This window comes from Sinohyriopsis cumingii, chromosome 12, assembly GCF_028554795.1.
Source record: "Sinohyriopsis cumingii isolate HCF-2022 chromosome 12, ASM2855479v2, whole genome shotgun sequence".
Lineage (NCBI taxonomy): Eukaryota > Metazoa > Mollusca > Bivalvia > Unionida > Unionidae > Sinohyriopsis > Sinohyriopsis cumingii.
In genome coordinates this window covers 32,824,135-32,838,447 of record NC_142972.1, presented here as the reverse complement: position 1 = coordinate 32,838,447, position 14,313 = coordinate 32,824,135, and the positions used below count along the sequence as shown (strand labels likewise).

General features: G+C 35.5%; 2 protein-coding genes across 2 annotated transcripts in view; both read left to right on the top strand.

Annotated features, from left to right (window-relative positions):
- LOC149786213 (Golgi-associated PDZ and coiled-coil motif-containing protein-like) overlaps nt 1-14,313 on the top strand; it is a 50,586-nt gene that overhangs the window by 31,276 nt on the left and 4,997 nt on the right. The window contains exons 6-8 of the mRNA XM_089976590.1: nt 2,673-2,837; nt 5,989-6,080; nt 7,685-7,837. Of these exons, the coding sequence (XP_089832716.1) occupies nt 2,673-2,837; nt 5,989-6,080; nt 7,685-7,837 (410 nt within the window). The remainder of the gene's footprint in view (nt 1-2,672; nt 2,838-5,988; nt 6,081-7,684; nt 7,838-14,313) is intronic.
- On the top strand, nt 10,900-12,794 carry LOC149786214 (uncharacterized). Its single transcript, XM_089976592.1, has one exon. It carries the CDS (start codon nt 11,237-11,239, stop codon nt 12,053-12,055), a length of 819 nt encoding a protein of 272 aa, XP_089832718.1. The 5' UTR covers nt 10,900-11,236; the 3' UTR covers nt 12,056-12,794.

Below are 14,313 nucleotides of genomic sequence, written 5' to 3'. Positions count from 1 at the left end.
CATGCCAGTGAAGTTGGGAGAGGATACAGAATTTTAGTCATTTGTAGATGTGTTCTTTCATGGATCCTATTTTACCTTCTTTCATTGAAATTAGTATATTAATGCATCACAAGGAGAGCAACTCAGCCATGTCTGAAGTAGGTCACTGTGACCCAGTTTACACACTCAGAAGCAATGGATCATAGTTTGAATGTTGTCAAGACTGCCTTTGTTGGCTACTGTGGCATATATCTGTGTAAAACACTTTTAACCCCCAATGCTTCAATATCAAACCAGTCTGTATATTGTTGATATAACCAAATGTGCTTCAGATAGCAAGATATGTAAACACCTTGTCTAAAAAATATGATCATCTTGTATGTAATTGTTTGAATTACCTTTTCAACTGTGAACATCTTGCATGTAATCCTATGAATTACCTTTTCAAAACCTGAACACCTTGCATGTAATTCTATGAATGTTTCAAAATCTGAACATCTTATTATGTAGTTCTTTGAATTACCTTTCCTTTGTTTTATACTGGAGGCATCAGCTATCAGGTGGGCCTCTTTATCCTTCCCAGTTTAGCATAACCCCAACAGATTTAATGCTCAAAAGATTTTGATAAAATACTGCAATTTATTCACTGTACTCTTGAAACTTCAAATAAAAATAAACTACTAGTTCCAACTTGTACACCATTAACCTTGTTTTCATTGTCATGAAATTTATCATCATCATTGCTGCCATTATTATTTGTAGCATCACTGGTCATAGACAAGAAGAGCCTGTTGTCCATTGCCCATTGTGTATATAGTATGTTGTCCAGCCATTAGCACAGGTTTGTTATTGCTACACAACTTGGAGAACTGCCATTAAATTTGACACATACATTTATCCCATGGTCCAGTTGGTCCTTAATGAAAATTGGACTGCTCTGACTTTTAATATAACCACCACAGCAGCTATCTTGAAAATTTTATAATTGTTAGTCAAGAGGAATGGATGGTCATATCAGCATTGGGTTTTCACTAAAAGACTTCATATTATTTTCTAGTTGATGAAATATGGTCACCTTGGCAGCCATCTTATTGATAGTCCTCCTGAACAGTGCACTGCCATATTGATGAGGGCATTTTTGTAAAATGGTGCCACATGGACATCCAATATGGCCATTATAGTGGCCATCTTAAATAGCTTGGTATGCATACTTATGTTCAATAGATGGTCATGTCAAGATAGAGTTTTCACTAAGAGACTTCTTGTCAGGATAGAGTGTTCACTAAGAGACTTCTTGTCAAGATAGAGTTTTCACTAAGAGACATCTTTTCAAGATAGAGTTTTCACTAAGAGACTTCTTATGGCTGGTCCTAAAGAAAATGATGTCAATCTAATTTTGAGCATTGCCACCGTGGCAGAATCTGTAATAATTGTGTTATTTCTTTTCTGCCCGAACGGAAAATGATTTTGACATGGGGTTTTCATCAGAAGACTTCCATTGATGTTTGTTGATATTAAACGAAAATGGTGCTGCTCAGACATCCAACTGGAACATCACCGCAGCTGTCTTGAAAACTGTTTGATTGTTGCTCCTCCCGAATGGAAGGTCTTATCAATATGAGGTCACTAAAATATTTCCTGTGATGTATACATGGTGTTTAATGAAAAAGTGCCAATCTCAAATTCGATACAGCCACCATGGCAGCCATGTTGAAATTTCTTATTTATTACTACTCCTGATGAAGAGAAAGTCACATCAACATGATTTTTTTTCAACAGAAGACTTCTTATAATGTCTGTTTGGTTCCACATGAAAATGGTGCTAATCCAACCTCCAGTATGGCCACCACATTGGTCCTTTTGAAAATGCTACTTCTTGAGATTGGTGGTCATATTGATATTCGGTTTTCACCAAAGACTTCTTATGATGTCTAATTTGTCCTAAATGAAAATTGTGCCCATCTAAAATCTAATATGGCTGCCAAGGTTGCTATATTGAAAATCATGTTATCGCTACATATACTAAATGGAATGTCTTGTTGACTTGGGGTTTTCACCAGTAGACTTTTTATGGCATCTAGTCGAGTCTAAATGAAAATGATGCTGATCTGACATTCACTAGGGCCACTTTGGCAGCCATCTTAAAAATCTTGTTACCATTACGTGTCCATCATGGAATGTCTTATTTAAAAGGGGTTTTAGCAAGGCAACTTCTTATGTGTCTAGTTAGGCCTAAATAAAAATGCTGCTGCTCCAACATCCAATATGGTCACCATTGTGGCCATCTTGAAAATCATGACATTACTCCTGGTTGGATGGTCATATTCACGTGTGGTTTTCATCAAAACACTTTTAATTATATTTAGTTGGTCCTGAAATGAAAATAGTGCTGATATTACATCTAACATGGCCACCACAGGAGCAAGTGGAAAAATCTTGTTATTAATCCAAAGTGTTAGAGATGGTTTCCGCACTCCACAGTCAAAAAGAGATATGGCTTCATCTTGAAGTCAGGAATATTCTTTTAAGGCAATAGTGTCAGTCCCTTTGAGGGACTCTTTTTTTCTAAATAATTGAACCAACATATTGACCACTATCATCATTATCATCATCACCACAGAGAATATCATCACCACCACCATCATCATCATTTTTTTATCTTCATCTCCACCACCAATACCATATCATTTAAGGGAGGTAAAGAGCATGGAGTGCCAATCTTGATATCAGAAATCCATGAGGGTCAACCTGCAGATCGATGTAATGCCCTGTTTGTGGGAGATGCCATCTTTTCAGTCAATGGGATCGATCTTAGAAATGCCAAACACACAGAGGCCGTAAGGATCCTGTCCCAGATGGTAAGAGCCTATTTGTGTGGCACTGCAGTACTTGACCATAAGAAGGTTGCCACACATGGTAAAGGTCTGTTTTCAGTAAAGCATGTTTTCATTCAAATTTAGGTAGGATTCTTAGTTGTTATTTTTTTATATTTTGTTTGATATTGAGACTAATTTTCAAAAACAAAAGTTTAGAAAGCAAGAATGGCAGTGTCAAAAGAAAGATATTAAAACATATTAAAGGGTTATATACCATAGGCATCCATTTAAAAAGGGTTCTTTGTCAAATATATCACTTTAAAAGGTATTATATACAGTGGACATCCATTTTAAAAGGGTTATGTACCATAGGCATCCATTTGAAAAGGTTATTTGCCATAAGCATCCATTTTGAAAAGGGTATATGTCATAGGTATCCATTTTATAAAGGTTATATGCCATATGCATCTATTTTATAAAGGTTATATGCCATATGCATCCATTTTATAAAGGTTATATGCCATATGCATCCATTTTATAAAGGTTATATGCCATATGCATCCATTTTATAAAGGTTATATGCCATATGCATCCATTTTATAAAGGTTATATGCCATATGCATCCATTTTATAAAGGTTATATGCCATATGCATCCATTTTATAAAGGTTTTATGTCAGATGCTTCCATTTAAAGACATTATATGCAGATTATGCATCAGTTATCACAACCTATGAAAGTTTGCTAATGCTGTTGCATATATATCAGTTGTCTCAAGCACATGGCCTTTGGAGTTATTTCATGCAGCCCACAACACCTGCAATTTGTAAAATAATTAATAATGCAAATGAAAAAGCTTCAGTGATGCATCCCTCAGGTCAGTGTACTAGACTGCGTTAACTTTTTGATACAGTATTTCGGATTTAGGTTAGCTATGCAATAGATGCAAGAAGGGGTCCTTACAAATAACATACAAGTGTCATGACTTAAACCGTCTTCTTTAGCATGTGATAAGAATGGCAAAAAATACACTTAAGTTTTACATACTGAATTCCTCAAAATGTGCTTTCTTAGTTCTGCAAATCTGAATTACATTAGCCATGTCATAGGTTCTCAATCTTGATTACATATTTCGAAATTGTACTGTAATTTCGAATAAAAGTGCAATTACATCCTAATTACTGCATTCAAAATGAAATAAGCATTAAATTCCATAGCATCTCTTTGATAATTGCAATTGAAAGACTTCATATTTTCCCCACATTATGATTTCAAACATTCAGTGACAGAAACAGAAACACATCTGCAGACGTCAACATGCTTCTTCCTCACTTCATCAGGCCATTATATTTCATGTGGAATTGTCATATAAATCCAGTCCATAATCATGAAATTTCGTAGAATAAAAAAATACCAAAATTTATTCATTCCAGATCAGATGGGAAAGTTGTTGCCATGCGCATTCATTCACAACATGACTACAAATTTCAATTTTAACTTGACATGCCATTTTCTTTCGAAAGTTATGTTGAGCTCACGACTGAGTTCAAATTTATCAGGGTGGAGTTATGTGCACATTAATAATGTTGTTATTGTGTAATGATGAATCTGTGCATGTGTATTTAGTTTTGAATACAGCATACATTCAGTTAATTTATTTCTTTTTGTATATTTTGTTAATATAATTAAGCATTAGGTAGAATTTTAAAAAAATTAGCGTATAATAAAAAGGTTACTGCATATGTATGGGAAAATATGAACTCATTTTGTCAGATGAATATACTGCACTCCCAAGGTTGTGCAGTATTTACATCTGAAAAAACACATTCATATTTTCCCATACAAATGCAGTAACCTATAATTATATATTTTGGGAGCTTGTTGAACAGTGCAAATGAAATAGCTTGATTGTTAATACATGGTTAGCTGGTTTGAGCCCAGTGGTGAAGCTCAAAGCATTCAGATTTATTCTTGATTGGTCTGAAAATCCTATGAGCTATAGCTACCATATGGGACTATATAGTATGAACTATTGCTGCATTATTTGACTGTCTAGTTTGAGCTATAGGTAACATATGGGACTATCTAGTCTGAGCTATAGCTACCTTATAGGACTATATAGTCTGAGCTATAGCTACTATATGGGACTATCTAGTCTGAGCTATTGCTACATTATGGGACTATCTAGTCTGAGCTATAGCTACCTTATGGGACTATCTAGTCTGAGCTATAGCTACCTTATGGGACTATCTAGTCTGAGCTATTGCTACATTATGGGACTATCTAGTCTGAGCTATAGCTACCTTATGGGACTATCTAGTCTGAGCTTTCACTGAAAAGAGCCATTGATGCTTTTTAAGGCATATGCTGCTGTTATGTCCAATATGGTATATTAATGAGTAAATATTAGTATTTAAATATTGAGACCCACTTTTTGGTATGACTGAACCTGTGCTCGAGCCCAGGAGCTATGAAAATTCTTGATCTTATCTACCATATATTGAACTGAGGCAGTCCTGGGTCTTCCAGAATTCTTGATCTTGGTTACCATATGTTGAACCTAGGTAGCCCAGCAGCTGCCAGAATTCTGGATACTGGTTACAATTGGTTGAATCCAGGTAGCCCAGTGGGTCCCAGAATTCTGGATATTGGTTATCATATAATAAATCCAGGTAGCCCATGGACAACAATGTAATGCCATGACATTTCTTATAACACAGCAATAAAAATATTTCACAAAGAGAATGTTGATGAATTTAACAATGTAAAAAGAGAAGTCTTAAGCTAACAGTTTTGCATTAAGGTGCCTGAATTGGGCAACTAAATGTAAGCAGGGCTACCATATTTTTTCTTGGTAGCTCACCTGCTTATCATTTAATCTTGGATCCTTTGCAAAGACACTTTGCATGATTTGCTTGATTCTTTGGATTCCATGGCTATGGAATGTTAGGTAAGGAATCAGTTTGGGAAAGGGCTTTAACATGTGCTGGAATTCCTAATTGTTGAAAACATAAGATTGGCTGTGGTTAAAAAATAAATGTTTGGTGAATACAGACTTTATGTATTGTTACATTTCTTCCATTAGTGTATAACAGATCTTTATAGAAAACTTGCAAGTATTAATCACTGCAAATTGACTAGATGGAATTCCGTCTTCTACCTTTAAAAATATTTACTCTTGATTTGACTTGCAGCAAGGAGAAATAGAGATGGAAGTAATGTTTGTGGCACCAGATGAAGACAGTGATGGGGAAAAACAGGACTATGAAGATGAACAAAACTTCAGGTTGGTATTTTTGTGTGTGCACTAAGCAGAAGACTTTTTAAAAATGAAATTATAAAATCAGATTAAAAATAGGTAATAGGAAGATTTGAATTTAATTTTATTTTACTGACACTTGACAAATTCCTAGGTCTATAATGTCTTCAAAAAGTAGTACCATGAATGTTTGTATGTACTATGCAAGTGACTGCGAATAGTATAGACTATGATCTACAGTTGCATAGTGCACCATCAGATAGGGGTTGACGAAAGGTTTGTGATTTCAAACCACCAACATTGACCCAGATATGGAGTCCATAGCTGTCTGCAGTTGTGTGTGTTATACTTGAGCACATGAGATATACTTTTGAATTTGATGCTTTTAATAAGTGCACTGCACACACACTTTAGTAAAAACTGTCACAGAAATCCCGTCATTAGCTTATATATTTAATTCCTGGCATGCCATGTGGGAAGGCAATTGATGATAAAACATAACCAGAAACTGTACTATCCTGTATGCCTATTAGTCCCCATGCCGTAAATCAATATCTGAAACAAATGTTGTCTGTTTTAGGCAGAGTACAACCAAGTTTGCAGAGAGAATGCACCACCGAGTGCAGAGTTCACAACACAACCAAAGGGAGCTAACTCTTATTTTTTGTACATGTACTAGATCGGAACATTTTTGGACAGCATCATGTTTTTCTTTTATGATCAGCATTAACCTCGCAAAAGTTTCTCGGATAACAACTTCTGTAAAGTTCATAGTGGAGATGTATTGCTTCAAACACATTATGAGCACTCCAAGTATAACTAAAATGGCTATATTTTGACTAAATATTGAAAACTTGTGACTAAGAATTGTCAATTGTGAGATGCTAAATGTATTTGGCAGATGCAATTTAATTCATAGCATTACTCCTTTTTCATTGTCATTTCTTACAAAAAAGTCGCCATCTTTACATGTGTCTAGTCAGGTATACAGACTAAGTAACTGGGTCTAATACATGATATGTGCATTCATTGTTGACTAATGGTACGGATCTGGAAATAAGCAGACATGGAAATAAATATGACAATTGAATCAGCAGTAAAACTACTGTAAGTTAAAGTACAATGAAAATACAGACATGAAAACAAATACAGGAAATTTAATCAGCTGTAAAACTACTGTTAGTTGAACATATCATAATAATGCAGACATAGAAACGAATACAGAAATCAGCATTAAAACTACTATTTCTTAGACTAGCATAAAAATACAGATATAACTAAGGCTTTTTGATGTCAATAATCTTCAGAAGAAAATGAAGGGCATGTCCCATTTCAGTGAATTTGAGATCAGGCAGAAAGTAGAGATGGTGGTTGACATTGAAGCAGGAGATGACTGTTTACAGTTCTGTCAGGTACATCTTAGCATACTAATAAGTAACCTTTTTTTTAATTATAAATCCTAATTAATTTTCTTTAACTAAAACCTTCAGTTGTTGTCATTTTAATTCTCTCATCCATTTATTCTGAACTTGTACCCTCTGTTCAGAGTTGTGAATAGGTATTGAATTAGACGGAGAGGCTACATTATGCTTTTCATCTGTATATGCCACTTGTTTGTTAAAATGTTTCAGGTACAGAATATATGATGAGGAAGTTTTAAGCAATAGTAGTGATGCAAGTAGGAAAGAGGTCTTCTGTGAGCAACACCTCAGTCCAGTCTCTCAAAATGGCAGTGTCTTGTCGGACCTGTCTTCACAAGCCTCACCATCTCATCACCTAGTCAGGTGAGAAATATCAGAATTTTAGACATTTAATGACTGTGTTGTCGACCTTCATATTTCTGCCTGCAGGTTTTTAATTGGTCATTTTTTGAAAAGGAAATTTCCCATGCACTCGTCCCTGGGATCAGTGAGTTGCAGGAGTTACTCCTCCATGTCATCATCATAATACTTGATGCAACACACTTCTCCTCTACACCGCTTATGCTTTACCAAAGATTCATATGTACCTGATGCAAGTTTGATACTAAAATGGGTAAAAGATCATGGAGATATTATTCTCCATTATATTGTCTATTTGATAAACATATGAGACAAGGTTTATAACTCAGGATATTGAAGTTGCACATACAGCCTTTAATTTGTTAGTTGTATTAAAACATTTTGTAATCTAGATAACATAATTTGCCTTTTCAGCAAACTAAATCATGTCTTTAAGAGTTAGATTTGATAATGTCAGAATTTTATCATTTTTGTCATAGTTATGCTTTCCCCAGATCACTAGTATATTCAAGACTGTGTCTTTATCAGTACTTGTCATGGCAAAGTAAAGACACCAGCAAATCTTTATACAGATATGAAGTTACTTCAGACAGGATAAATGACAGTAATTTGCATTTAAAAGAATTCCAACTGTCTCAAGTTCCACCAACTTTCATACTAAATGACCCATTTTGTCAAACCTCCATTATAGAGCGCTAAACATGAGCACCATAAAAGGTAGATTTCTGATTGGCCAAAAGAATTAGAACATTGCTAGGTCATTACCCTAACTGGATTTCATCCAGTCAGCCACAGCAGCCATCTTGAAAATCTTTTTAATCTCCTGAACAGATGGTTATATCAACATGAAGCTTTCACTGAAAGGTTTCGAATGATGTCTATTTAGTTATAAATGAACATGTGCCCAATCTGATGCCCATTATGGTCACCATGGTGCCATCTTAAAAATGTTGTTATTGTACTCCTGAACAAAAGTATATTGCCATGAGGTTTTCACTGGGGGACTTCTTATGATGTCTTGTTAGTTCTAAATATAAATCGTGACTCTTGCACATCCAGTGACCACCTCAGTGGTCATCTTCAAAATCTTATTATTGCTTATTCTCCAGAATAGTTGGTTGTATCAACATGGCTTTTTTTACTAAATGATTTCTTATGATATCTAGTTAGTCCTGAATAAAAGTGGTGCTCCTCAGATATCCAATATGGCTACAAAAAGTGGCCATCATAACAATGTCAGGGTTGCATCTAGGATGCGCAATAGTGCAAATCCCCCCCCCCCCATTTAAGATTTCCCACAAGATTTTTAATCTTATGCAGGCAGAATCATGCAAAAAATAAGAATTGTGCACATTTTTTTGTTAAGAATGTTTTTTTTAATTAATTTTTTTTGCTGTAAAATTCCCAGTTGTCGCTGCGAATATGTTGTACTTGTATAGTTGTAAATACTTCACATACTTTTTTGCATTATGTGCTCAATTCTGATTGGTTAATAGCACATTTGATACAAAGGCTGGCTTGGTGGGACGAAGTTTTAAATGGCTAAGTCAGTTAAAACTTGGATACTTTTTCATTATTTTAGCAGTAACACTTCTAAGAACAGTCAGGGTGCAGAAGTTTCTATCAATAGGCACAATGACAGCGAACAAACACTTCCTCAGGCGAATCCCATATTGGACGATGCTAATGATTATGTGCTTAAAGATGGCAGTGATGAAACTAAGGGTCCATCTAATGCCAAGAAAAAAGTACTCTTTCAGTTCAGACTGGAAACAAAATCAACCATGGCTGGAAATGAATGAAAAAAATTGAGATACTTTGCAGATGGTGTGTAAAATCTGGCCAAAAAAAATTCTTTTACACATGGAAATGCTAATTTCAGGACATCAACCCTTGACAGACATGTTGAACTACCAGTTCACAAATAGACAATTCAGGATTTGAAACTAGTGAAAATCTTAAAACTAAATGCATGGCAGCTATCAGCAAGAAATCTAAATCAATTATTCATGCTATGTCAGTTGCCTATTACTTGGCAAAGGAGAATATTGCTTCTCTAAAGTATGGCTTACTGTTGGATTTTGTTGACTTTCTGGGTGTTGGTGTTGGCAACATGAGAGTGGTCAGGAAATGCAGCATATTTGTCAAGGGCTTCTTTAGAGGAATTTCAGGTAAGTTCTTTTATATTATTTACATTTTTTCTGTTGAAATTTAGATGGAAAAATTATGTATAACAACAAGCAACCAAAACATGATCATTTCGGTTCCAATCAGTGCATATCTTGTAGATACCCATCAGTGATGTATATAATACCAACTTTTTTATGTTTTTAAAATCATCGTATACAGACAGGCATAATCACTTCCTTCATTACTATAGTTGAATGACTTTAATTAACAGAGAGAGAGAGAGAGGGAGAGAGAGAGAGTGACTGTAGTGCCATATTATTTTAGCATTTAAATACCTTGATGGGATTTCTTAAAACAACCAAATTATCACAAGGTGACATCATTGTACACTCCATGGTCTTAGGTTAAGCTTCTTGCACAATTTGCATCTGATTTTGATCGTTTTACTTTGGTTTTTTTATAATATACTTGTTTTACATTTCTCAAATACTTTAATAATAATAAAATAATAATAATAATGATAATAAAATACTTTTATACTTTGATTTATCATCGAGCTTTATTTTTTCCAGGATTGCCTAGCAACAGTGATAGAATCTGAGTTAATGCAGAAAGTAAGATGTAGTCCATTCATTAGCATCTTAATTGATGAGAGTACAGACATTTCAGATACCAAGAAGCTGGTCATTTATGTCAGAATCATTGAACCAACCATGTTTGTTTCTACAACTCATTTTCTTGGTAATGTGTCAGTGGAAGGCCAATCACACACTGCTGAAGTTCTTTTCAAAGAAGTTGTCCCATTCTTGGAAAAGAAGGAGATTTCTTTTGAAAAAGTTGTTGGTTTTGGTAATAATGGGGCATCAGTGATGACAGGTCCCAAATGTGGTATAACAACATGGTTCAATAAGGGAAAAGCCCTCACTTGATCGGCATTCATTGTATGGCTCATAGATTGAATTTGTTTACCTCTCATGCATCAAGAAATATTCTGTACCTCATGGAAACCTTTGAAGGAACAGTTAAAGACCTGTACTAATTTTTTAATAAATCTGCCAACAGAACAACTGAATTGAAGGAAATCCAGAACGTTCTGGACAGTCCTCAGCTGAAAGTCAGAGAGGTGCATGAAATAAGATGGCTGGCATTTTATGATGCACTATATGCAATTTTTCACAGCTGGGAGGCTCTCGTGAATTATTTCAAAAAGAATAACAAAACAAAAGAGTGTCAGGACTTGTTGAATAAACTCATAGACTCCAGATTTGTGGCATGCCTGAATATTATGATGGATATCATACCTCACTTAGCACATCTAAATATGCTTTTACAGAATCTGACTTGGATATAGCAGCTGTGTCACCAGCACTTGTTAGTTTGAATTCTACATTACAGAAAACAGACACAGGAAAATCCTATCACCAGACCTGTATGTCTGAAAAATTGAAATCATCTAAGGATGGAGAAAAAACTAAAATCACTTACAATGGTGTTGAACTCAAATTACAAAGGAGCACATTGAGAAAAGCTTCAGATGATGTGTCTGACTTTAGCCATGAATTTGTTACAAATTTGCAGGTAGAGATGGCTTCAAGATTTCCAAAGTGCAGCACACAGGAGGCAACAGCATTTGAGGTTCTTGGTTTATGTAACATCACATTCCTATCTTCTGAAGAACAAGAAATGTATGGTTATGACCAGATAAAAATTCTCTGTGATCATTTTGGTCAGGAGAAGAAATCAAAAGAAGCCATCAGTTTGTGTGACCCAAAACATGTTTTGACAGAGTGGTCTCTTGCTAAGACTATCTTTAAAAGAGAAATGTACCCGAGAGACAAAATGTACGGACTCTGGCAGATTGTACATCAACGTCATGCAGACACATTGCCAAATCTTCTTCAGTTAGCATCAGTGGCCATGGTTATGCCATACCAAACCACTGACTGTGAGACAGGATTCAGCAATCAAAATCAAACCAAAACTGCAGGAAGAAGCCATCTAGAAGAAAGGGTTCTCAACAGACTCATGATGATTTCAATTGAAGGACCTCCTCTGAGAGACTTCAACTTTAACAAGGCATTGGTAGAGTGAAGGATGAGGAAGGACAGGAGGCTATTTAGGAAATAGTGATCATATTTGCAGAATAATGCAGTCACAATTGCAGTCTGTCTGGATTCAGATGTATATATGTTTCAGTAAAGTGTTAACACATTAACCCCTAGCGACAACTTTACGGGGCAGGAGGTAGTAGCCTACTGCCGAGCTCTGAAGCATCATGGTCATGCATGATACACTAAAGTGGGTGGTATTATAGAAAGGTAGACAGATATAGCTCTTCAATGATACCAAATAATCTGGAATATCTAGTTGTACTACAAAATACAGATAGAAAAACCTCATTTTTTGGACCCGACCTTTTTTTTACCCAAAATTTGCCCGTGGTCGGAATCCGATTCTGTGTCTGGATTTTAGACTTTTTGGTCTCAGATCTAAGGCAAACCAGTATGAACTGCAAACAGACAGATGATCCTTTGCAAAAAGTAGGATAAGATGATAAGATGGGCATTTGGAATAAAGAGTGGTCTCCATACATAAATAATGGCTCCGTTTAGCAAACAAAAAAAAAAAAAAAAAAAAAAGAAGTCCAACTTTTTCCCTTCTGCTCATGTGCGAGTCAAATAACCAATGAAAAACAATGTTTCTAACACAACTAGGCAGTATGTTATTGAAAGATGATCGGGGATTTGGTGTTTTCGAGTCTATTCAGAAATAGCTTTCAAAACGTGTTTCCTACTCAATTTTCAGGTGAAAATGTCAAAAAGCTCCAGGGGTTAATGTGTTAACTGTTATAGAACTGTATATATACTTTCCCTAATCCATTTTGAGCTTTGGACTTTTCCTTAAAAATTATTTTTTGTCATCCATGAAGGAAAATATGTGCTGTTCTGATCTTTCTTAGTATGGAATTGAGCATGTGACATGCAGGAAGTACTTGACATTTTTTTAAGACTGGCCAGAGGAGTGACACTATCTGCAGTCTATGGTTTGATTCTTTAATGGTTAGTGTGTAGATAGAATATTGTTATTAGAAAACATAAGACTTTGATTTCAGTTTTAAGTGTTATACTACAATATACAGAAGACATGATATGCATTTAATGCACTTATTATACTTGCTATTGCTCGTTTTGAATACATTGAGGATTTTTTACACCATACTGGAAGACACCCCCCCCACCCACTTATGGCTATGTTGCTCCCCCCTATTTTTTCAGATTCAGTTGGGGCAAGTGCCCACTTTTATCAAATCCTAGATGCAACCCTGGAATGTTTTCACCACTTCTGCTAAATGAACAGTCATAGCTTGGGGTTATTGCTGAAAGACTTCTTATGATATCTAGGCTGTAGTTAATGAAAATGGAGCTGATGTGACTATAGTCTGACTCTACATCCCCGTTTGTTTGTACCTGCCTTCCGATTTAAAAAATGAGAACATTTAATGTGATAAAAAGTGCACAGAACTAAGTCAATTGAATCATTGATTTATAATTTCTAACCTGACTGACCAGAATGGCACTAATGCTGCCATCCTCTGCACCATTTCATGCTTAACGGACTTTCCATACTAACACGGCGCCATATTGCATACACTATAAGCTAGTTTATTTCCTTCAGACAACTTAATGATGTAGTTCATCCTGTTCAGCAAATGCTGAATAATTGCGTAAATTACATAACGTTGAGAGCTTGGAATTATATCCCTCTGCATACATGAACATAGAAATTAAACCACTTGTTAAATCCACATGAAAAGCATAGTTGTCATTTTCCTTTGCTTGATTCGACATTGTAAATATCGGAAGCAGACGACTTATGTATGTACGTCTGTAGTCGTAATACACCCCTTTGCTGAAAATGGACTTGTCCAGAAACTGGAAATGGATCCGAGCATGTCTGCCTGTTGCACTGAAAACTTCCGTTAAGCATGAAACGCACATAAGATGATGGTGTTTGGGCAACTCTACTCAGAGTCAGGTTAGAAACTATAAATCAATGAATGAATTGACTAAGTTCCTTGCACTTTTAATCACATTAAAGGTTTCCATTATTTAAATCGGTAGGGGGATACAAACAAGCGAATTTGTATTATCAGACTATACTATAATGGCAAATTTGAGTTTGTTACCACTCTGGTATCCATATATGTGTCCCAGTTTTGATCATCAAACTCTTGGACTGTTTGAATAAATGAGATCATTGCATATTGGGCAGTTTTCGACAATATGCAAGATAAGTCCATACAAAAGAGGTGGTCTTGAATCTGAATGTCTGAGCCTTTTAACTCTCTT

Excerpts from the sequence above, each read along its gene's own strand:
- LOC149786214 (XM_089976592.1), top strand. The coding sequence starts at position 11,237 with ATGCCTGAATATTATGATGGATATCATACCTCACTTAGCACATCTAAA.